General features: G+C 34.9%; 1 protein-coding gene across 2 annotated transcripts in view; it reads right to left on the reverse strand.

Annotated features, from left to right (window-relative positions):
• Positions 1-24,613, reverse strand: part of DPH6 (diphthamine biosynthesis 6) — a 182,126-nt gene that overhangs the window by 13,014 nt on the left and 144,499 nt on the right. The window contains exons 7-9 of one of the 2 annotated variants that reach the window (XM_004421386.3): positions 18,445-18,539; positions 11,804-11,891; positions 9,343-10,611 (exon numbers count right to left, since the gene is read on the reverse strand). In XM_004421386.3, the coding sequence (XP_004421443.1) occupies positions 10,558-10,611; positions 11,804-11,891; positions 18,445-18,539 (237 nt within the window). In that variant the 3' untranslated portion in view covers positions 9,343-10,557. Of the gene's footprint in view, positions 1-9,342; positions 10,612-11,803; positions 11,892-18,444; positions 18,540-24,613 lie in introns of those variants that run through there. The other variant, XM_087424765.1, reaches the window with a different exon arrangement.

The raw sequence follows: 24,613 nt of genomic DNA on the forward strand, positions 1-24,613 counted from the left end.
TTCCTCCTATTCTTAAATTGTTGAGTGTTTTCATCGTGAAAGGGTGTTGAATTTTGTCAAATGCTTTTTCTTCATCAATTGAGATAATCATGTGGTTTTTGTCCTTCATTCTGTTAATATTGATTGATTTTCATATGCTGAACCATCTTTGCATTCCACGAATAAATCTCACTTGGTCATGGTGTATAATTCTTTGAATTGGTGTATAATTCTTGAATAATTGCTGTGTTCAGTTTGCTCGTGTTTTGTTAAGGACTTATGTATCAACATTCACTGAGGATATTGGACTGTATTCTTTTCTTGTAGTATATTTGCCTGATTTGGTATCCAGAAAATGCTGGCCTCATAAAATGAGTTTGGAGGTGTTCCCTCCTCTTCGCTTTTTTGGAGGAGTTTGAGAAGAATTAGTGTTAATTTTTTAAATGTTTGGTAGAATTCTTCAGTGAAGCCACCTGGTCCTGGGCTTTTTTTCTGTTGAGAAGTTTTTAATAACTGATTCAACCTCTTACTAGTTATAGGTCTGCTCAGATTTTAAATTTCTTCATGATTCAGTCTTGATAGGTTCTATATTTCTAAAAATTTATCCATTTCTTGTAGGTTACCCAATTTTTTAGTATATAATTGTTCATAATAGTCTCTTATGATCCTTTTTATTTCTGTGATACCAGTTGCAATGTCTTCTCTACCATTTTTTATTTTTATTTGAGTCTTCTATGTTTCTTAGTCTAGCTAAAGGTTTGTCAATTTTGTTGATCTTTTCAAAAAACCAACTCTTAGTTTCTGTTTTTTCTATTGTTTTTCTATTCTTTATTTTGTTTATTTCTGCTTTAATCTTTACTATGTCCTTCCTTCTGTTAACTTTGGGTTTAGTGTGTTCTTCTTTTTCTAGTTCCTTGATGTGTAAAGTTAAGTTGTTGATTTGAGATCTTTTTTCTGTTTTTAATGTACGTGTTTACTGCTATTAATTTCCCTTTTGGTATTGCTTTTGCTGCATCCCATAAGTTTTGGTATGTTCTGTTTTCATTTTCATTGCTCTCAAGATATTTTCTAAATTCTCTTGTGATTTTTTCTTTGACCCATTGGTTGTTCAAGAGTGTGTTAATTTCAACATATTTGTGAATTTTCCAGTTTTCCTTTTGCTATTGATTTGTAGTTTCACTCCATTGTGGTTGGAAAAAATATTTGGTATAATTTCAATCTTCCTAAATTTCCTAAAACTTGTTTTGTGGCCTAACAGGTGATCTATCCTGGAGACTGTTCCTCGTGCACTCAAGAAAAATGTGTATTCTGCTGTTTTTGGGTGGAATATTATTTTTATGTCTATTAGGTCCAATTAGTCTACAATATTGTTCAAATCCTCTGTTTCCTTAATGACCTTTGATCTGGTTGATCTATACATTATTGAAAGTGGGATATTGAAATCTCTACCATTATTGTGTTACTATTTCTCACTTCAACTCTGTCAATGTTTTCCTCATATATTTGGGTGCTCTGCTGTTAGGTGCATATATATTTATAGTTGTTATAACTTTCTGGTGAATTGACACTTTTATCATTATATAATGTCCTTCTTTAATTCTTGTGACTGTTTTTTAATTTTATTTATTTATTTATTTATTTTCCTCCCAAAGCCCCAGTAGCTAGTTGTATGTCATAGTTGCACATCCTTCTAGTTGCTGTATGTGGGACGCAGCCTCAGCATGGCTGGAGAAGCGGTACGTTGGTGCGCGCCCAGGATCTCAACCCGGGCCACCAGCAGCGGAGCGTGCGCACTTAACCACTAAGCCACGGGGCCGGCCCTCTTGTGACTGTTTTTGACTTAAAGTCTATTTATCGATATGAATATGGCCACCTGTGGTCTCTTTTGGTTACCATTTTCTTGGAATATCTTTTTCTATCCTTTCATATTCAGTCTATGTATGTCCTTACATCTAAAGTGTATCTCTTGTAGACAGCATATAGTTGTATCTTATTTTTTTTATCCATTCAGCCACTCTATGTCTTTTGATTGGGGAGTTTAATCTATTTATATTTAAAGTAATTATTGATAGAGAAGGACTCATTATTGTCATTTTGTTAATTTTTTTTATGTCTTCTAGTTATTTTGTCACTCTTTCTTCTCTTGTTAACTGTCCTTTGTGTTTTGTTGATTTTTTTGTAGTGACATACTTTGATTCCTTTCTCATTTTCTTTTGTGCATCTTCTATAGGTAACATCTTTGTGGCTACCATGAAAATTAAATAAAACATAACAATCTACTTTATACTAAGAACAACTTAATATCAATCACATATAAAACTCTACTCCTTTACACTTTCCCCCTCCCACTTACATCTTTGCATATTTTGTATACTTTAGCATAGTCTTATAGTTATAGTTATTTTTTATAATTTTATTTGTAAAATTCTATACCAGAATTAAAAGTAATTTACACACCACCATTATAGTGTTACAAGATTCCATATCTGTCTATATATTTACCTTTATCAGAGAGCTTTACATATTTTCATATGTATTAGTGTTCCTGTCTAGTGTCCTTTTTTTTCAACTTGAAGAACTCCCTTTAGCAACACTTGTAAGGAAGGCAAGTCTAGTGGTGATGAATCCCCTCAGCTTTTGTTTATTTTGGAAGGTCTTTATTGCTCTTGCCTTTAAAATTTCCCTTAATAAAATGTTGGAATAAAACAAAAATGGAGTTATGAAATTTTCAAACAAAAAGCAAGAGAAATTATTACTAGGAGACCCACACCAAAGGGTACTAAGGGATGTTAAGGCCTTAATATTAATGTTATTAACTAGAGTTAAATATTTATTTCTTGAGGATAAAAATTAAAGTGAAATGGACAAACCATAAGTGCATCATCAGCAAGATTTGACAAATGCATTACTGTCATCCTGAAAGTTCCCTTTTATTTTGAACAATATTTTTGCTGGGTACCGAATTCTAGGATGACAGTTATTTTCATTTAGCACTACAAAAGATATGAATCCATTGTTTTGGCTTCTTTTTTTCCTGTTGAAAAATTGTTTCATTCTAATAGTTGCTTCTTTGAAAGTGGCCTGTTTTTAATGCACTTTGGCTGTTTTCATTTTTTTCTTTGCCTTTTGTTTCCAGCAGTTTTATCACCATGTGCCTAAAAATGTAGCTCTTTTTATTTCATTTGTGGTTCATAAACTTCTTGAATCTGTACCTTGGTGTGTTTAATCAATTTTGGAAAGTTCTTAGCCAATATCTTTTCAAATATTGCACCTTTCCCATTATCCCTCTCCTCTCTTTCTCTTTAATTACATGTATCTTAGACCTTCTCACTGTTTCTAGTTCTCTTAACTTCTAATGTGTATTTTCTATCTTTGTTTCTCTCCATGTTTCATTCTGAATGTTTTCTTTTGATCTCTCTCCCAATTTTACTGAATCACTCTTTGCTTGTATCTACAGGCTTCTGACAAGATCTTTACCCTTTCCCTACCCTATTCCAAACACTCACAGCACACCACCACTATCTGCCATATGACGAAAAGGTCTAGCCTTATTACTCTCAGTCTTGGCCTAAATCTGTCACTACAGAAGCCCAGGATCCTCAAATCACGCTTATTCCATAAAATCCAATCCCCATTTCTATGGGCAGTGAGACAACCTTCCCATCATTCCCTCTATTTTATATATTTGATTTATTTGTTTGTCTGTCTCATTACATAAGATAAAAGGTCCATGAAAGAAATAATTTTTGGATGTTCAATTCTCTATTGTATCCCCACTGAATGAACAGTGCCAGGCATATTGATGTCAGCACTCATTAAATAGGTTAAATAAATAAATAGTATGCCACTCTCTGTTATAAACAATCACCAAAATAAAACTTTATGAAAACACCAATCAGAAACTTTATTTTTTTTAAGCAACAACAACAAAAAGCTGCAGGGGAGAGCATAACAACTAAGGACATATTAAAGAGAAAAAGATAGTCAATTAGAGCTTGAAAGCAGAGAAAGAAATAAATTGATTGGTTATTTTTATTATCTTCCCCCAAACTGATAAGTCTACCACAGATTTTGGGTTCAAAAACACTCTTCCACTATCTAGTTTGATTCTTGACTTCTTGACACAGTGGTACATTGTTGCTAAAATTCATGCATTAGGGACAGAAACGAGTCAAGTAGCTCTCTAAATTTGGGTGAAGCTGGTGCTTAATTTATTGCTCTGCTCCAATGACCATTTGCAGTAGCAGTGACCTAGTGGTACCTACGGGCAAAATCCAGCTGAATCCCAAGTTATATCATTGAGGTTTATAGAATTAGGTTTCAAAACCTGCTAAATGCCTTGTTTTCTCTTACCAAATCAGTTTTCTGCTCTCTAGCCTGAGAGAAAAGATGGAGAGAGGGTGGGGTGGGGTAGGAAAGTTGTGCTGAACCAAATGTTGGTGAATAAAAGTCATCCTTTATCTTTCTCCCTCCTTTGTCCTTTCTGTAAAGAAATATTTTTGAGGTGGCATAGAGACAGTGGCAGCATACCTCCATGGAGGGGATCCTGGAATTTATATGTGTTGCTATGAGCAAGGAGAGCAAATTCCCATGCACAACATACTCAAGAGGCCTGCCATTCGAATACTTTTCGTCATCATTATATATAGACTTTCCCCCAGGATTCTCTGCTTAGACTTTACTATAGGATCAATTAGATTTCAACTCACATTGTGGGTACTGGTTTCACTGGAATTCTATGGAAAATTTTAAAGGGCCCTAGGGTGTTTCTTTCAATTTAGACTACTAAACTGTTGTAGAATAACATTTAAATATTTATTTAGCACTGGAACTCACCACACCTTGTCCCCCACCTCAGTTAATTTTCTTAATCAAATATTTTTAAATTTATAAACATATGCTCATTGTAAGAAGTCATAAACTACAGTTAGATAAAGAATTAAGCTTCTCTGTGTCTCCCCTCTTCATACCCCCTTCTCCTAAAGAAACCAGTATCATCAGTCTGGTTACTATACGCTCACCTTTTACTATCTTCATTCAAATATAAATAAATGTATAAGCTCTCTGCCTCCACCTCTCTTTCTTAGGAAAACAGGATCATAGCCAACACATCACTCTTCACCTTGAATCAGCATTATGGCCATAACTTCAGTGCAGATTAGCCAAACTTGTGATATCTGTCACTGTAATCATGATGTCAGGAATAGTAATAACCTGTAATAATTTCAATTTAGAGTTAGAATTAGAATTACTCTGTAATTTGCCTTTATTTATAGTGAATTTCATCAGGCCTAACAGTCTTTAAATAGAGTAGGTGCTCATAGGTATTCGTTGAATTGCAGAGAAAAATAAAAGCTCAGAGATAGTTTAATATTATAAAGTTTTTAAAATATATTTGATGATATTCCCGCAATAAAGCAAAATAAAATGAAAGAGCCAAGAATGGACTACAAGACTATGGTATCTTTAAAAATTACAACATTTAGGAATGTGAGCTTTTATAATTATATAATATATATAATTGTCCCATGAGATTATTTCAACAAAAACCAAAATTAAGTGCTAAGTGATAATACGGTACCGTAGTATTTATAAGATTATTTCAACAAAAACTAAAAATTAAGTACTAAATGATAGTAGGGTACATTAGTAAAATTGGGGTTAAATTTCCAGGAACCTTGTCTCTTTATCAATGCAGTGGTTTTGCCAACAATTAATTTGAAATATTATTTCCTATAAAGCTGTTTGAAAAATCTAAACTAACTATGTAAGGAAGAAAGAGCTTCTGAATAGTTACAAGTAAAAGTCTTGCTTCTTCTGTTAAAGGCTATGCATTTTAATATGATCTTTTGGCTGATTTATGTAAAGCTTTGTATTTTTCATTTTCTCAAGCCTGTCACTATAGTGATGTATGGTACATTTTAGCATCAAGTTTGCCATAAGCAATAAAGTCAGGGCCCCAAAAGAAATTTTAATATATTTCCCCATTTTTAACCTGGAGCTTTCCATTATTCAGTTACTTTGTTTGGGATCCCATGTTTAGTTGATATAAGTGTTATATTCACACAAATAATTTTAAGATTTTAACTTAAAGGTAAAATTTAAATAGATTAATTATTCAATAGAAAAGTTTAAGGGTAATCATACATAAAGTAAAAATCTAACTTAGTGATAACTTAAATTTTATATTAACCACCTCTCTAAAAGGTTATATTTTACATTGCAGTTTGCTTGGAGCATTTTGCTCTAACAACAAGATAAAAGAAAATAAACAAGAAAGTGACTTTCATTAAATGGCATGCAACATGAAATGGAAGCACATGTCTATAAAATTTTGTAAGAAGAAAAAGTGAAGTATGAAAATAACAGTCAATTAAATTCAAAAATCTTATTGCAGAACTAACAGCTGTTACAGAGGATATGAAGATGAAAAAAGAACAGTCCTCAAGAAATTTACAATCTAGTAGAAATAATAAGATAAGTCCTTAAACAACTATAACATAAAGCTGATAAAGTTATTTGTCACAAGAAAGGAAGAAACAAAGTGTTAGGGCAGTTCATCTGGTGTGGCTAAATGTATAAGGGTATTTGAGTTCAATCTTGCATCACGGGCAGGATGTAAACAGTTAAAGAAAGAGAAGAAAGGAAGACAGATGAGATAGAGTAAGCAAAGGCAAGGGAGGAGAGAAGCAGAAGGCATAGTGAGGAAGTAGCAACGGTTCTGTATTATTGCAGCAAAGGATACACATAGGGGAGTCTGAAAACTGAAAAAGTCTTTTCATCCTTCAGCAAGACTGAAAAAGGATGTTATGGTAATATGTCAGATGGCTTTCTGGTCATGGCTAAACATCTTGTTTATTTAGAAAACAATGCAGCAGTATTTTGGATTTTCGTGCAGAGAAACAAAAACTAGAAAGGAATATCAATATGGTAGTGGAATAGAATACAGGGAAAATGAAAGCAAGGAGTCTACTTTAAAAAGTTGTACCTTGTCCAAGAGTTTGGGCAAGATACAACTTTAACTAGAGAGATGGGCATGGAAATGGAATGGTGTACGAGATATATTAGAACTAGCATATAAAGGATTAGATAACCAACTGAATGTCATGGTAAAGGAGGGACAGCTGTAAGAGATGATGCCCATATTCTGTGCCTGAGTTACTAGGGGGAAAACAGTTGTGTTAAATAACAAAAACAGGGAAAACATATACTTGGAGTGGTAAATGAGTTCAAGATTTGTACATAATGAGCTTGATCCATATTGGCAGTTATGTCCAGCAGCCGGTCAGAAATAAGGATCTAGAGTTAAAGAGAAAGAGTAGATACTGGTAGAAAGACCAGAAAGAGAGTGACTTGAGAATCATCTGCATAGAGGTGAAAAGTAAGCTTGTGGGAAAAGACAAAATCCCAGAAAGAGAAAATATTGAAAAAGAAAAAAAATGGACCATGAAAAGAACTTAAGGCATACATCCACGTTGAAGGTAAGAAGCAGAGAGGCTACTGAAGGAGACAGAAAAAATCTTGAGCAAGTAGAAGAAAAGTCTGACTAGCACAGTGACATATAAACATTATAGGGGAAGTTTTCAAGGAGATGGTGGCCAATATTATCAAGGAAAAGGATTAATTAAGGATTATAAAGACAGAGAAAAGACCAACAGCAGTTCATCAAGGTAATTCAAGTCAAGCTAGATTGCAAATGTGTTACAGAGTGAATGGAAACTAAAGGAATTTAGGGAACAGATAGAGATTTTCAGAGTGATATTCAAGGTACGACATTCTAGGTCTCACTATTATTTGGGGTGGAATGTTAATATGAGTTTGAAATGACAATATGATTTTGATAAAACCTGTCATTTTTGCCCTCTAGCATTAATTCATCTTTCTTTTGGTAATCATACGTTGTTTTCCTTCTAGAGAATCTCCTTCTTTACTACCTGAGTGGGCTCAAGGATAAAGCTGGTGACTTGGCCAAAGCTTTGCCCAAGCCATTGAGATGCAGTGGCGTTTCTGGGAAAGGAAGTCTCACTATTTCCCTCTGGATCCACACTAAGAATGCCACCTCAAAGCATGTCATTTGCAAAAAAAAGGAGGTGACATTTAACATATTAAGTTATAACAATTACAACAAAAAAGATGTCTAAGCAAAACTATAATGAAAGAAATCAAAGAAGAACTAAATAAATGGAGAGATATTCCATGATCTTGAGTAGGAAGACTTAATATTGTCAAGATGTCAGTTCTTTCCAACTTGATCTATAGCTTCAACACAATCCCAATAAAAACCTCAGCAAGTTACTTTGTGGATATAAACAAACTGATCTAATGTTTACATGGAAAGGTAAAAGACAGAATAGTCAACAAAATATTGAAGGAGAAGAAAAAAGTTTGGAGACTGACATTACTGACTTAAAGACATACTATAAAGCTACAGTAATTAAGATACTGTAGTATTGGCAAAAGAATAGACAAATAGATCAGTGGAACAGAATAGAGAGCCTAGAAATAGATCCACATAAATATAGTCAACTGATCCCTGACAAAGGAGCAAGGCAAATAATGGAGAAAAGATAGTCTTTTCAACAAATGGTGCTAGAAGAGTTAGATATCCGCATACAAAAAAGTGAAATCCAGACACAGTCCTTATACCCCTTTACAAAACTTAACTCAAAATGGATCATAGACCCAAATGTAAAATGCAAAGCTATAAGACTCCTAGAAGATAATATAGGAGAAAATCTAGATGACCTTCGGTTTGGTGATGACTTTTTAGATACAACACCAAAGGCATAATTCATGAAATAAATAATTGATAAGCTGGACTTCATTAAAATTAAAACTTCTGCTCTGTGAAAGATACTGCCAAGGGAATGAGAAGACAAGCCATAGCCTGGAGAAAATATTTGCAAAAGACATAGCTGATAAAGAACTATTATCTAAAATATACAAAGACCTCTTAAAACTCAATAGTAAGAAAACAAAAAACTCAATTAAAAAATGAGCAAAAGATCTGAACAGACACTTCAACAAACAAGATATGGAGATGGCAAATAAGCATATGAAAAGATGCTCTAAATCATATGTCATTAGGGAAATGCAAATTAAAACAACAATGAGATACCATACACACCTACTAGAATGGCAAAAGTCCAAAATGCTACTGACAACACTAAATGCTGGCGAGGAGGCAGAGCAACAGGAATTCTCATTATTGCTGGTGGGAATGCAAAATGGTACAACCACTTTAGAAGACAGTTTAGTGGTTTCTTATAAAACTAAACATACTTTTACCATGATCCAGCAATCACACTCCTTGGTATTCACTCAAAGGAGTAGAAAACTTATGTCCATACAAAAACCTGCACACAGATTTTTACAGCAGCTTTATTCATAACTGCCAAAACTTGGAAGCAACCAAGATGTCCTTTGGTAGGTGAATGGATAAGTATACTGTGGTACATCCAGACAACGGAATATTATTCAGCACTTAAAAACTCATGAAACGACATGGAGGAGGCTTAAATGCATATTACTAGGTGAAAAAACAAACCAATCTGAAAAGGCTACATACTATGTGATTCCAACTATATAACATTCTGGAAAAGGCAAAGCTATAGACAATAAAAAGATCAGTAGTTGCCAGGGCTGAGAGGGAAAGGAAGGATGAATAGGCAGAGCACAGAAGATTTTTAGAGTAATGAAGCTATTCTGTATGATACTGTTATATGTCATTACATTTGCCAAAACTGATAGAATGTACAACATCAAAACTGAACTGTAATGTAAACTATGGACTTTGGGTGATAATGATGTGTCAGTGTAGGTTCATTGATTGTAACAAATGTATCACTCTGGTGCCTGATGTTGATAGTGGGGGAGGCTGTGCATGTGTGGGGGCAGGGGGTATATGGGAACTCTCTGTACTTTCTGCTCAATTTTGCTATGGACCCAAAATTGCTCTAAAAAATAGTCTATTTCAAAATAAAGTTGTCTAAGTTCATTACAGGTGATACCACAAAATTGCATTTTTTTAATGTTCTAAAACAACCAATAAGAATTCATGATAGTCTTGCTGCTTGTCCAATGACATTAATACACTGAATATATTCAAAACAAAAATGATAAATCACTTTGGTAACACTCAGTAGAATAAACTTGATTGGCTAAATAAAGTGATTGCCTTTTCATCCTCATTTTCAAATGCCTCTGCATCATGATATTATTGACAAAGATGAGAGCAAGAAAGAGAGAAGGTGTGATAGAAGCCAAGAAATGCTACAGAAATGAGGGTTGGAGATGAAGTAAAGGGGAAAAAAAGGGCACACATCACACAGACGTCACAAAGAGGATGTGTTAAAAGTCAGAGAAAGAATGAATCTTGAGGAAGCTGACAGTATTAATGAACAAGGCATTCACATCTCCCCAATTAATCAATGGTTCTATTAACTTCTGATAAAAATATACATTTCTAAGAATCAAAAAAAAGTAATGAGAAAAAGCTAGACATAATAAGTGAGAAAATGTTACGTAATTTTTTCATATAGAAATGGCAGCTTAGTAAACAATGTTCAAAAATGCTTTTCAAGAATTATGTATACAATGAGATGTTCTGTAGTTGTCAGGCACTGGGGAGACCTAGAAAAAAAAAGAAGGAAATGCACCATATTTATTCAGTGTCAGTGAATAGCCCACCTTAAAAAAATAAGATTCTTTTCTGCAAGAGGGCAAATGAACTGGGAAGACCAATGAAATATCAAAACACAGTGATATTTAGGTAGAGCTGAACACACAATGGCCGACATGTCTAAACAAGAATTCAGTGGTTTTGATTTTCTGTGTGTGCACACGGCAGCAACAGTAGCAGAGACCTAGAAGTAAGGGGTTCCTTTCAGTGGATCTGAAGGATATTTGGATAGCATAGCTTCATTCTTTCAAGCCTTACCAGCTTTTTGGTAAAAGGTCACCAACTGTCATCTTCCAGGCCAATTAAATAACCTATTTTTAATCTTGTCTATCATAATTTTTCTGGAGAAATGACACCAATAATTATTTTCTACTTTTGGAAACTCTTAGCCTAAGATTTCTGGAGTTACCATTCTTTTCCTTCCTTTGCCAATCCTCATTAACCTTCTTGATTCTTCAGATTCTCTATCACATACATAACTGTGGGTGTGCCTCAAGACTTGGTGATAGAACATTGAAGATGCAGAAAACCTTTTCCAACCCTTTACATCTCAAGGAGCAGCTCTTGTAATCAAAGTGTCTAATCCAGATCTTTACCTATTCCACAATACATCTTTAAGTTGACATTCTGCTCTTGACAATCAATGTATTTAAAATAAAACTCTTTATCACACTTTTGCCTCTCTTTCCATCTTTCATTTGTACTTCTGTTCCCTTGGATATTTTTGGAAAAGGTTTTATTTCTCCTTTTCCTCCCCTCTTAAACTTCATATAATGAATACCCAATTCATTCTCAAACCTTTCCCCTAATGCTTATGCACAATAACCTAATTCTTATTTTAGTAGATGATTTAATATTTGGTTACATACTGTCCTGTTTCTTCATTTTTAATGTACATATGATTCCCTTTTCAACTGAACTGCAAACTCCTCAGAAATGTAATATCTTTGGTATCATATAGAGCTCTCAAAACTATAAACATGTGCAAAATTCTTAATTACTGACTGAGGAGCTGAAAGAAATCACTAACGATAAAATCAATATTTTTACCCTTTCACCTGTCATTATAGAATTATATATACAGAGCCAATGTATATATCTCAATTTTCTCTTGAAATCACTGTGAATCTTAGATTTACTTGCCTTGTCCTCCAAGTGCAATTCTAAAAAGCGCAGATAAGCCACAGGTGCAAATGCATCAGCTGAATGTATGACGACTTCTGATGAATCCCTGAAACACAAAAATTTTATAATGTGTTTATCTACCACATAAATTGTGGCAAATCACTCTTGCCAGTCTCTAGAAGAGACCAAAAATCCTTGTTTTGTCTTTATTTCCACTGGGATACAATATGTAGTGATTAACACTTATTTTTAATAATCCAATATACAATTGGGAAAAGGATCGAGGATACTAAACTTCCAAGAAAAAGTAAAGAAGGTTTTCATCCTTATAAGGACATACAGTTCAACTGTCAGGTTCACTCAAAGCTCTCTGAACAGTTTTGAGACTTAAAACTCCTATTCAATTTCATTTTCACAAATTTGCTTGGTATGGGCTAACCATTAAACAATAGTGCTTTATCCTCATTATTCTCTTCATTTCCAAGAGGTAATTCACTCAGTGTTTCACACAAAATCTCAATTATCCTTCACAAAAGCAGCACTGGTGATGGTTTTAAGCTCTAGATGAACTCTTCACACTGCAATATCATTGCTATTAAAATTGATTGTCTGCCATAGTAATTACCACATTCAGGTAAAACGGTATGAACTGCTTGCTGGCACCATATGGATACATGTAAATTAACTCAACTTTTATCAAAGATACCCTGTAAAGCACACATGAATAACTAAGATTATGTATGAAGTCCTAATAACTAATTATTTTTTATTGTTGTTTATTAAGAAAGCAATAGTTTTTTACATTTCAACTGAAATTTTAAAAATAGAAATTCCTCATATCTCGTTAATGCCTCAGGAACCAGTTCCATTGTTTATACTAATACATTGTTAGCATTTTAACTGTTGTAGTACAGCAAAATAAATTGTTACTTTATTTGATTGCCACTAATGTAAAATATTTTTTGAATCAATTTTTGTAGTTCAAAGTTATTTAGTGGCAATAGAAGAAACCTCAAAATGCTTGGCTCCAAAATATTAAATTTTCATGGACAAAATCTCTTTACTTTCCCCTTTGAAAGATCGGAGATAGAAAAAAATGTTTGATGATACCAGTCATGAATCTTTAGTATCATATATGCATCTTGTTAGTGCTTGGGAAAAATAACATTAAAAAGGGCTTCTATGACAATAAAAGGCAAGTAACTTAGAAATAGAATCATTAAAGAGTCAGAATCCTGATAGAAAGATATAAGCTGCCTTCATAGTCTACATCAACCAAAATATGCCTCCAGGTACAATGAGAAGGAGGAGGAGAAAGAGAAAGCAAAGAGGAGGCCCTCTTGCTTTCTACTACCTGCCCCTCTGGCTTGTTAGTCCTAGTCTTGTCGTTTCTCTATTTACTCCAAAATTGCCTGTTCTGGTCCTACCTTGGCTCACCAGTCAGATTCAAATTCCAATTCCTATGTACAATCTCACCCTTACACTAAATTTCAATCTCTCTGTTCCTGATCCCAGCCTTGGAAACTGACCCTGAGCCTTAATTATGCCTAATCTAGGCAGCTTGGTTTTGACATCCTTGACAATGGAGTGCACCAAAACTATAATTAACGGGGACCAATGCTATGTCAGTAGAAAAAGTTTCAGGCCTTCCCTTCTCATGCCAGTTATCCCCACTAGCAACAGAGGGTTGACAGCAAATAGCTCACTCAATTGATGTAATTACTGCATTCTGAATCAAGATTATTATCCAGAGAACATATAGAACATTTTGAGCACTAAATGAAGAGGTGTATTATTTTTATGGATTCTATTAAATCCATAATCTCTAATTGACTAACATCATTTCATTCACTTACACAAAGCTAGAGTCAACTGGGAGAGACTAGATTTCAAATGAACAGTTTTTAGTTTCAAACAGAAAGATGTCACTATTGCTCTTTTTTTCTCTTTCTCAACTATCACCCACAACTCAACTTTCCAAGCTCTCTGGTTTCTGTCTGCTTCATGGATTTCTCTGAAACCTAGAGCAGGATCTGCTGTAACACCCAGAGTAATCCAGAAAATTAAGACCAGTTGTGCCACAGCAAAAGTGCTTTCCAATTGGCTGCCCTCGTTCCCTTTCCCTATAAATACAAGTAATCAGTGCAGTCACTACCTCTCACACAACTGAGGCTCCTCTGTAGCCCAGAGCTGGCCCATGTTCCCTTCCACTGCTGCGTCAGGCTTACCCCTAGTTACAACTTCAAAAGGGCAGCTGAGTCAGGTCTGAGCTTCTCTTCCCTGACACCAGGCTCCCGGGGTGTGACGCTAGGCCCTACCCACTCACTTAAAAACAAGAAAAACTGATACTATCTCTTGAGACTCAGCCATGGTCCTTGTTTCTACTTCTCCTCTAAAAAGACAACGTATATAGATATTCCCCGTGGACTCACACTCATCCTCAGACATCTCCAATGTCATTTCTGTGAAGCCTCCCCTGACATCCTGACAGTTCTAGTTTCTCCTTTATGTGCTTTGGGAATGCATTTATAGCCCATTCATAACACATCTGCTATATTATAATGATGTGTTTGTGTGCGTGCCTTCCATCTTAGAGAGGGACCAAGTTTTGTTCATCTTTGTCTGTCTCTCCCCTACTCCCCCCACTCTCAGCTCAGTACAGAGTACACTGGCTGGTATTCATTAGAAATTTGTTAAATAAATAAATAACTGTATAGTTAAGCTTTGTTAAGTATCTTCACATTTATACACTATTGAAACTATCACAAACTCATTAATTTTTCAATTACCTATCTTCTCATGAATACATACTTTTTCATTCACTCATACTACATGTATACATGTACATGTATATAAGCACAAGTATATACCAATAACACCATATAGCATATCTAGCAAAGTAAAAATAAAGCTTAATAGGTCTAAAAATTTAAATACAAGGAAAATAGTTCATAAATTTAAATAAATTCCCAGGTAATACAGAATAGATGTAACAAGGCAGATAAGGAAAATACTTGATTCATCCTCACTGCTAAAGGCCACATTACCATGCTCTGTGCTGAGTTATGTCTTAAATGGGTAGAAAATAGAAGTAGGTGGGAAAAATGCACACACATTGTTTTAATCATGGAATTTAGTTTTTCCTTCCTTTCTTTCTTCCTTCCTTCCCATTGTTCCATCCATCCATCCATTCCATATGTAGCAACTTTGTAGCAGTAGTATAGTAATGTTGATAATTTAAATGGAAATATGAGGTTGTATCAAATACTGATACTTAAAAAATGTGTTAACTAACAGAAAATTATCACTTTCACTAACACAACATTAGGATTTTAGTTCTTCTGATATGCATGCATGTATACTTTAAACTAAGAAGTAATAAGAAAGTAGGTTCTTTATTTGAAGATCTACAATTGTCTACTTTTCTTAAAGGCTAGGCTATAATTCTTTTCATCGAGCCTTCTTAGGAAAAAAACTCATTTTCTGATCTAAAAATTTGTACCTAGAGGTGAGTCATCACATACTAATTGACATGAAGAGTGCGCTGTAAAATGTTCTAGTTAGAAATTTTTTAAATTCCTTCCAGACAAAGACTGTTATATCAGTCTTTCCTACAAGACTTTAAAAATGTTAGTTGGAATTTGGGGTAAAATGTATCTCATAATAAACTTCTAGAACCACTCTGATTTCTCTAAATTACTTCATTATACCAAAAATATTCAATCTGTTTTTGAAAAAAATGCCTAATTATAACTAAATCATTTTGCATTTAAGTTTATTTTTTCTTCTGTTAGAGATAGTCTTCTCGTTTTTTTTTTGTTTTTTTTGTTTTTTTTTGTGAGGAAGATTAGCCCTGAGCTAACATCCATTGCCAATCCTCCTCTTTTTGCTGAGGAAGACTGGCCCTGGGCTAACATCCATGTTCACCTTCCTCTACTTTATATGGGATGCTGCCACAGCATGGCTTGATAAGTGGTGTGTAGGTCTGCGCCCGGGATCCAAACCTGCAAACCCTGCGCCGCCGAAGCAGAGTGCGCGACATTAATCGCTATGCCACTGGGCCAGCCTGGTGTTCTCCTTTTTATCTGAATGAGACATTTGAAATGGGGTTCCTAATAATCAAATAGTTGCATGTTAATTGTGGAAAACCACTATTATATCAAATATAACAGGAGAAATTATTAAATGTGTCCCAAAACTGAATTCCAAGTTATAGGATCCAATAATATTAATGGTGAATTGTTAACAAATAGTTACAGGGACTAAACTTATCTTTTAATTGTATCATATGAAAAATTATCTCTAAATAAAATAACTTTCATTTACATGCAGTTTTAGAATGTGCAATGCATATTCACTCACATCATCACAATTAGTGCTTATCAGCTAGATATAAGCACATTTTAATTTTAAAGAGGAGGAAAGATTTTATACACAGTTTAGGTAACATTCTTCTTTACATTAAACTAGGATATGTCTCAACCTAAACCTCTAGTTATAAGCTAAAAAAGGAATACATAAAAGTAAGTGAAATAGGATATGTAAAAATAAGCAACAATAAATGAGAAATTAATTCAACAATATTTAACAAACATTTATTAGTGCGGACTGTGTGTTCTGAGAGCTCAGGCACGAGAACAAGCACTGGAGGTGATGGCAGCCAAAGCCTTTAAGAATGGAAGGATTTAGCAAAGGGGGAGAAATGGGAAAACAATGTAGAGAAAAGGAGTCAAGTAAGAAAGTTACGAAGCTGACGTGAGGCAGAGCCTATAAAGATAAAAGCAAAGAATATGATTAAGCTTCAGAATTAGATTAGTGATGAACTGATAATGAATAAGAATGAAAAGACAGCACTTCCTCTTGTGTTCTCAAAGTACACACCCATATGTTAGCACTTACCATGGACTGTTGACCTGCCTGTCTGTTCTTACAGGAAGAACTCCTACAGAGCAGGGCAGCAGCTTGCAGGGTTCTACCCACATAATTTGCCTCAATAAATGATCATTCAGTTGAACTGAAGAGCTCATTTTGGCACTAGAGGGTTCTAAGACACCTCCCCTGACATCCCGCTCTTTAATAGCATGACTAATTCCCCTCATGCCGTTGTCTCAGGTTTAGGTTTCCTTGTCTACAAAATGATGAGGTGAAAAAGATTCAATTTTCAGGTCTCAAGTATTATGATAAACAGACCTTCTGGTGATGTAGTGTAAAGAAGTTCATGTCTTATAACTCTAGGTTGTCCATAAAGACTTCTGGGTGCTCTAGGATCTCAAGTTGTCAAGTAAATGGGAAAAGAACTATTCTTTGGCATTTTTTCTCTTATTGTGTTTTTTTTTTTTTTACTAATTTGGTTAGTCCCATTTAAATAAGTAAATATGTTGCAAGTTTTACATTATACTATAATTTCACCCTAGCATGCAAATGCTTTTCTTGAATAATCACACAGTATTATTTCATAGAAGTAATACCTAATGCCCAGTTCATTCATAATTGTTTTGTGAGCATGGCAACCAGAAGAAATACCTCCCATTTATGAACTTATTCTTATGATTCTTATCCTTTACCATCTTTTATTATAATTATATACAGATGTGTCTTCCTCCCACCACTTTGGAGGCAGGAACTATGTTTGAACATCAATGGTGCCCAGTAGAAAGCTTTGGACATAATAGATACTTGATAAATATTTGCCAAATAAATAATTATTATGTTGATGATTATTAATGGAAAAGAAGTTAGAAGAACATGAAAGAAGCAAGAGTGGGTGAATATTGCATACGGTAATGAAAATGTTTTGGCCATATTTGACGAGATAAATGTATTTTTCAAGAAAATTCACCTAGAGTTGTCTTGATTTTCTTAGATCGCTACTTCCCTCATTATTAATATGTACAAAGAAGTCACCCCTTCGTGTTGAAAATATTGAAGCCGTCCATTCAATACAGGATTCTAATCTTTTATCAGATGAGGTTTCTGAAATCAAGCATAATTCTGACAATCTCTTCCGAGAAGCATAAGAGCTTAGAAAAGCTCCCTTAGCAAATGAGAAGAGGGACATAAATTAGAGTATGGATAATAATGTAACAAACTGAAGAAAGTTCCTGTTTTTTGCTACACTAATTTTAAAAATTTATAGCCAAGAAACCACACTACTCACCATGAACTGAATTCACTTAAAAACAAAGTTTATATGTAAAAATAGCCCCAAATAATTGAAGAGAAATGTTTAATATTACCATTCTAAGTTGTTAAAGCCAAGAAAAAGGAAAAAGAGGATGGAGTTAATGGAACCCACAGGCTACTGATGCGGCAGTTGATCAAATGTAGCCGTAATGAAAGATAAATAATACAGGCAATTCACACTTCATGAAAGGATAAAAGTGTCAGTGTGTAGGTACCAGTTTTACTGCAGGCCATAATCAGCAAGTAAACGAAAGTGCAATGTCTAAAAAGTTTATAGCCTCCTATGAAGGCCTCGTCTTGTCAGGTATTGATTTAGGTATTCAGACAACTTCACTGGTATTAAACAAATTGAGTGTTTGTGAACTTAGAGGACATGTTCTATTTCTCCCAACAAAAGTTGCCTCAAGCTTAATGTTAAGTTGCTTCCATCACTTAAATTTAAGGAAAGGGAAGAAAATGCTGAAATGATATCTTACACAATTATTTTCTTCTTAAATAGAGGGCAATCCAAAGTGAACGTTTCATACTCTCCACCTTCTCCACAAACATGGACTCCATACTTCTGAGAAAGCTGAAAATAGGAAGGAAAAAAAAGAGAAAGAAACAGGAAAGTTTAAAAATTAGACAGCAAAAATGCTCACTTCACATATTATTTTGTCCTAAAAAAGATCCATGTAAGAAACTTTAATTCCAAAATAGATTGCAAGCTACAGGAAAACAACTTTATATTTCTGCCTAAAACATGTATTTAAAGCCATTGTAAAAATGTTATCATAAAGCATAGGATTTTTAATAATTCTAAAACTCTTACAAAAAGGTGTACGGGACCAACACTTTTGTGTATAATGAGAAAACTTAAAGATTACTATAAATTTTAGGAATGACACTAGCTTTAGATTCAAAGAGGCTAAGGAGGAAAGGTATTAAGTCATTATGTGGTAAATGAGAATAAATGTAGCTAAATTGTGCTTCCCCTCTGCCCTTTGACCTATATGTGGGAGGGAAAAAAATATGTAGGGTTTAGAGCATTTCTCAGAGACACAGAGAAAGCAATCTAAGGCCTTTCCTTAGGCCTGTGAACAAAAAGAAGTCACAAACATGGTTATCACTCTTGAGGTTATTATCATTAGTAAAGTTCCAAGGGTACTGAGAACTAGTGCACTTTCAAAGCCTGAGGAAGGTCTAACTCCAAGAAGGGGTGGGATAGCCTATAACGTTGTCTAATTAAACCTGAAATTAAAAGCAGACAAGCAAGCAAAGAAATAAAAAACCCTGTGATTTGTATTAAATATAAGCTATATTATTTAAACAATCCTGATACTGAGAGTAAAATAATCTCCTATTTGGCACTCTGAGTCAGAATCTTTCTGCTCCTCTTTTGAGGCTTTATCGCTACGATTCCATCTCTTTCATTCTGAATTTTATAGCTTTCCCGGCATATAGCCTCTCCTAGCCCAAAGTCTTCACAGCCCAAAGGAAGAGTGATTCCAGTGATGTTCTCTGTTCCTGCAAGTGTTGGGACTGTGGCCTGTCTTCAGTTTTACCTGCATAGTTATGCATTTATTCGGTTATTTTTGTGGTTGTGCTACCATTCTGAATCCATTACATTTCAACTATTGACTATGTGCCCTTAGGGATTTAAAAGACGGATCTATAAGAATTATACTGTCCCCTCCAAGGATCAGTAGTAATGTGAATGACACTGTAAAGCCAAAGAGCAAGAAAAGTGACGGAAAGAAAACGGGGTGGTATTTTCTATAAGAGCTCACAAGAGCAAAGAAGATTTTCACGACATTGGGTCATGAAGTAGAGAATCAGCAAGGCAGAATTATGGCAGTCAGTCCCTATGGAAGCAGATAACAGGGACAGATTACTTTACCATATTAAACCAAATTAAATTAATATCTGCTTTGCAATAAAAATGTAGGGATAATAATGGGATGTGGATTTCAAGGGTGTTTCCTTGTTCTGCTAGTTAGTGCCTGTCCCGTTCTTCGCTGATCTCCCGTTCACTGGTCTACCCATTCCAGCAACTTTCCACCAGTGAACCTTCTAATCTCACCTTTATGGTCAGTCTTTTTTATGTGGGAGTATACTTTGTCAACTATTAGCTTCCATTTGTTAGAAAATGTTTTATTGAAGCTTTGCATAATTTATCTACCACGAAAGTTGGCATGGCTGTTATCCTACTAAAGTAGTTCTATTAGTCCCTACTAAAAATAATGTAAGCTGCTATGTTAAACCAATATATTATCATTATAAATAGACTGCCAGTGCTAGGAAGTCTAAAATTTGGATGTATCCAGTGATATTTTCAGTTCACTTAAAATATTTCCATAATATTCATTCAATCAGTTCTTTAATGAATATTTATTGAACAATGATTATTAAGCAGTCCTTGCTTGCTAGGCAAGGAAGATCCAAAAGTAAACAAGACAATGTCCCTGGTTTCCCGAAGATTATCAAATATACTGCATCCTATATTTCAACACCACAAAAAATATTGAAACAGTGATATTGTTTCTATAAATAATACGCACAATTGCTTCTTCCCTTCTATTACTGATTCACCAACATGAACACAGATTCCAAGTCAAGAAATTTGGATAAAGAGTCCAGTGGTTGTTACGGCTGATGAACCAAGAAGTAGTCTGACCATGAATCCTTACGATGTCTTTTGCAGCCCCTCTAAACTCTACTAGCTTCAAGTTCTAATAGGCATAAGTACTCAGAGAAATATTCATCTTTATCGACTCACTTTTAGCCAGCTCCAAGGTCCTAAGAGAACCTCCTCAAGAAGTGAAGCCTATGTTAGCCACTTTAATGAATCTCCTGCTAAGACATAGCACCCTAATAGGAATCAACATCTTTGTAGCACAAAAGCATGACAGATGCATGTGATAGAAAGGGTCAGTTTAAGTAAGTGGAGAACCCAGATGTGCACATTCCAGAGACATATTTGTGGTACACAACATTCAATTTACTTTTCTAAAACCTGCACGTTAGTGTTACTAATATCTACACTGTTCACAGAAGTAGCAACTTTATTCCTAACGTGTCTCAGGTCTGTATCTGGTTTCAACTCAAAATTGACATTATTGTATGCTGGCACTTAATCACTCCAAATATAGTTTTTGCAGCTCTCTTTGATAAGTTTCTCTATCTGTATCACTGTAATTGAAAATACTAAATAGGTAACAGTTTTTCTAAAGTTTAGTTTTTCACTGAATTGTGATTCTTTCTATAATTTAAGCACGTAAAATAACAATCTATATTGAAAAATAAAAAATCAGTATTTTTCATATTGTCTATTTTTTCACTAAGGTCTAATATTCATTAATGATTAAAATATATTTAATAGTTTCAGTTGGGATGTAAAAAGTTGTATTAGACAGTTATTCTCAACATTAACAGCTAAAATATACCAGATGGGCTACAAAATCATGCTTTTTTGTTTTACACATCATGAGCTGAGAACGCAAAGAGCTTGAATGAACTAAATTACAGATCAGGGTGAGCCCTTCCTAGGTGAGTGAAGATCCATGGCCACCTTCCTAATGGAACAGAGAGAAGAGAAGCAAACCTCATAGATGAGGGACTTCTATCATTGTATGTAGAAAGCAGCCAAACGCTTATGGTCATCTGTGGACTTCTGTGATGGCTTATTAGAGTCCTGAGGAGGCTCAGGGAGTCTGTATAGCCTGCCAACTCTTTTCCATAGCCTGCCAATTCTTTTCCACAGAGCCTTAACCAAGTGCACACCGTGGCTATATGCAGAAAGCTGGGGCCAGGACAGAAGAGGGGAGAGAGATCTCCTCGGGAACATCTGCTCATCAAGTCTTTTCTATTGAGCTTTCACTGTACCAAAGGCTGGGGACAGGGTAGGAAGACTGAGAGATTTCTCCCAAGGCTTGGAAAGCCAAGGAGGAGGCAGGGAGAGGCCAAGAGCAGTAAGCCCTAGAAAAGGCGTAAAACACCGGTGGCAGGACTGTAAATTGGGGAGAAGGGAGGAGAGGGAGAGAGAGAGATCTAGACTCACTAGAGCATAGACCACAAGTTCTGATAAGGGGAGAGCCCTTATTCTGCTCTTAAAACATTTGAAACAAGTATCAAACTGAAACAAAATGTTACTCAGACCAGACCCAGCTCAACTGGAGATTAGATTAAAGAGAATAAAAACCTCAGACTAGCTGTCAGACAGAGGGAGGGGTGTGGCTTTTCTGGGGTAAATATTATTTATTTCAGTCTCTACTGTTCTTTTTTATTCAATATCTACCATAAAATATATTTAAAAAATTAAGAGATGTCAAAAAGTAAAAAATGTGACCTATAATGAAGAGAAAAACAAACAGAAAATAGAAACAGACCCAAACATTACGAAAATATTGGACTCAGTAGACAAGGACTTTAAACAAAACTATTACAAATATGTTAAAGAATTCATTGGAAAAGATAGACCAAATTCACAAACAGAGAGTGGTTTCAGTAGAGATAGAAAACCAGGGATAAACAGATCTAAGTTCATATTCTGGCTCCAACACTTATTGGGGATAGGATGAACTGCTTAACTTCTCTGAATTTCCATTTTCCTGGGTAATACCGACCCTTAGGTGGGTGTTGTATTACAACAGATGATATATACAAAGCTTGTAACCCAGTGCCTAGTGCACAGGAAGCACTCAACACGTTACCTTTTCTCTATTAGATTAATTTGAGCTTCCACTGACCTTCTGCTCTTTTATCTATATATTCCCTTCTTTGAGAATCAGGGTCACTACTATTTCTAATACTTCTATGCAAATGGCTCTCAAAGCAAAAATTGTAGCCTCCAACCTCTCTCCCATATACTAGTCCCTCCAAAAATGCTTATTAAATGTTTTACTTGAGAGCATTGTTGTTTTAAATTCAACATGAATAAAACAAAGCTCTTAATTTTTCCTCAAAAATTCTCCCTGCTCAATTCCTTATTTCTGCTATAATTCAATCAAGCTTGAAATATTGAAGTAGAACTTAACTCCTTCCTTTCCTTCTGCCATACAGCCTACATTTTAAAAATTTCAATTCATTTATCGAATCATTTCATAATTAATTCATTTATTGAAATATTTACTCAGTACTTACTAAGTGCCAGCTCCTATTCTATACACTAGGGATATGACAGTGAACAAGACAAAGTGGACACCCCCTTCCATTCTAACATCCTTCCTGATCACTTTGCACTTGAACTATTCAACTCATCTCTTATCTTCCTGCTTTGCTTTCACCTCTCCCAATCTATCCTACATGTTTTCACCATACTAACTTTCCTTAACAATATATGACCATAGTACTCATCTGCTCAAAAACTTTTGGTGGCTGACCACTGACTACTCGTAAAAATCAAGCTCTGTAAACTGACAATCAAAGACTTCAGCCCTTTGATCCCATCCTTCTTATGAACACAAAGACATAAAGCTAATACAACAGATAAAATAAAGTAAAATAAAAATTCAAAAGAATCTTGACTGGCTGAAAAAATACAAGAGACTCAATCTTATAAAATGAAATATAAAGTAATAAACATAAACCCCACCATGTAGTTTCCTTCTCTTCAGCTTACAGGGATTGCTCTTCTTACTGCCTGTGGGACTATTCTGTGCTGCCTGTGACATATTTCTGCATTGCATCACTACGTACCTCTTGAATTTAAAAGTTTCTCCTGAGACTATAAGTTTCTAAATGTCTTAGACCCTTTCACAGTTCCTTCCCAGCAGAGTGTAGCACATAGTACTCAATGACCAATTGGCAGCCCTCCCATGGTTCAGATGCCCTTGCATGCTCCCCGAAAAGGGCCTGACAGGCATGTACTGACAGGTCTAATTTCAGCCAGAAAGAAAGCCACTCCCAAACAGAATTACCGAGTAAAAGAAAGGGGAAAGTTACTGACTTCTTTTTTTTCTATCCTTAAATATAGGATAAAATTAGAAGATAAAAATCATCTATTTTTGGAGATCTAAAACAGTGAATAAAATTCACATATGATAGTCAACGTTTTCCTTATCTCATTACCCATTAAATTAGTGATGTCACTATTTTTCCCCTTATTTTTACCATTTGGGGAGTGTTATACAGAAAAAGATTCAGACCAGATGGCCATTGGATAAGATTAACACACTTGCTATTTTGTCTGACATCAGCCAAATGGTCCCATCCTATGTACGAATACAAAGATATAAAGCTAACACAATAGATAAAATAAAATAAAATAAAAATTCAAAAGGATCTTGACCAGCTGAAAGAAATATGTTGCTGTTTTCTAACCAGTTGAACTACTTTTAATAAAACAATGAGATCATTTTTTACTTATTTAACAATATAATTTTCATTGTATAAAAGCATGTTCCTTGCTTCACATATATCTATATTGTGCTATGTTGTCTTTTGGATACAATTTTTAGCGAAGGTGAACATTAGTTTTCCATCTAACTATTGTTAAGATAAGCTTTTTAAAAAACATTTTGAGGGACTGGCCCAGTGGCACAAGTGGTTAAGTGTGTGCCCTCCACTTTGGCGGCCCGGGGTTCGTGGGTTCAGATCCCGGGCATGCACCAACACACTGCTTGTCACGCCATGCTACGGCAGCATCCCATATAAAGTAGAGGAAGA

The sequence above is a fragment of the Ceratotherium simum genome, chromosome 3, assembly GCF_057802395.1.
Source record: "Ceratotherium simum simum isolate JZ-2026a chromosome 3, ASM5780239v1, whole genome shotgun sequence".
Taxonomy (NCBI): domain Eukaryota; kingdom Metazoa; phylum Chordata; class Mammalia; order Perissodactyla; family Rhinocerotidae; genus Ceratotherium; species Ceratotherium simum.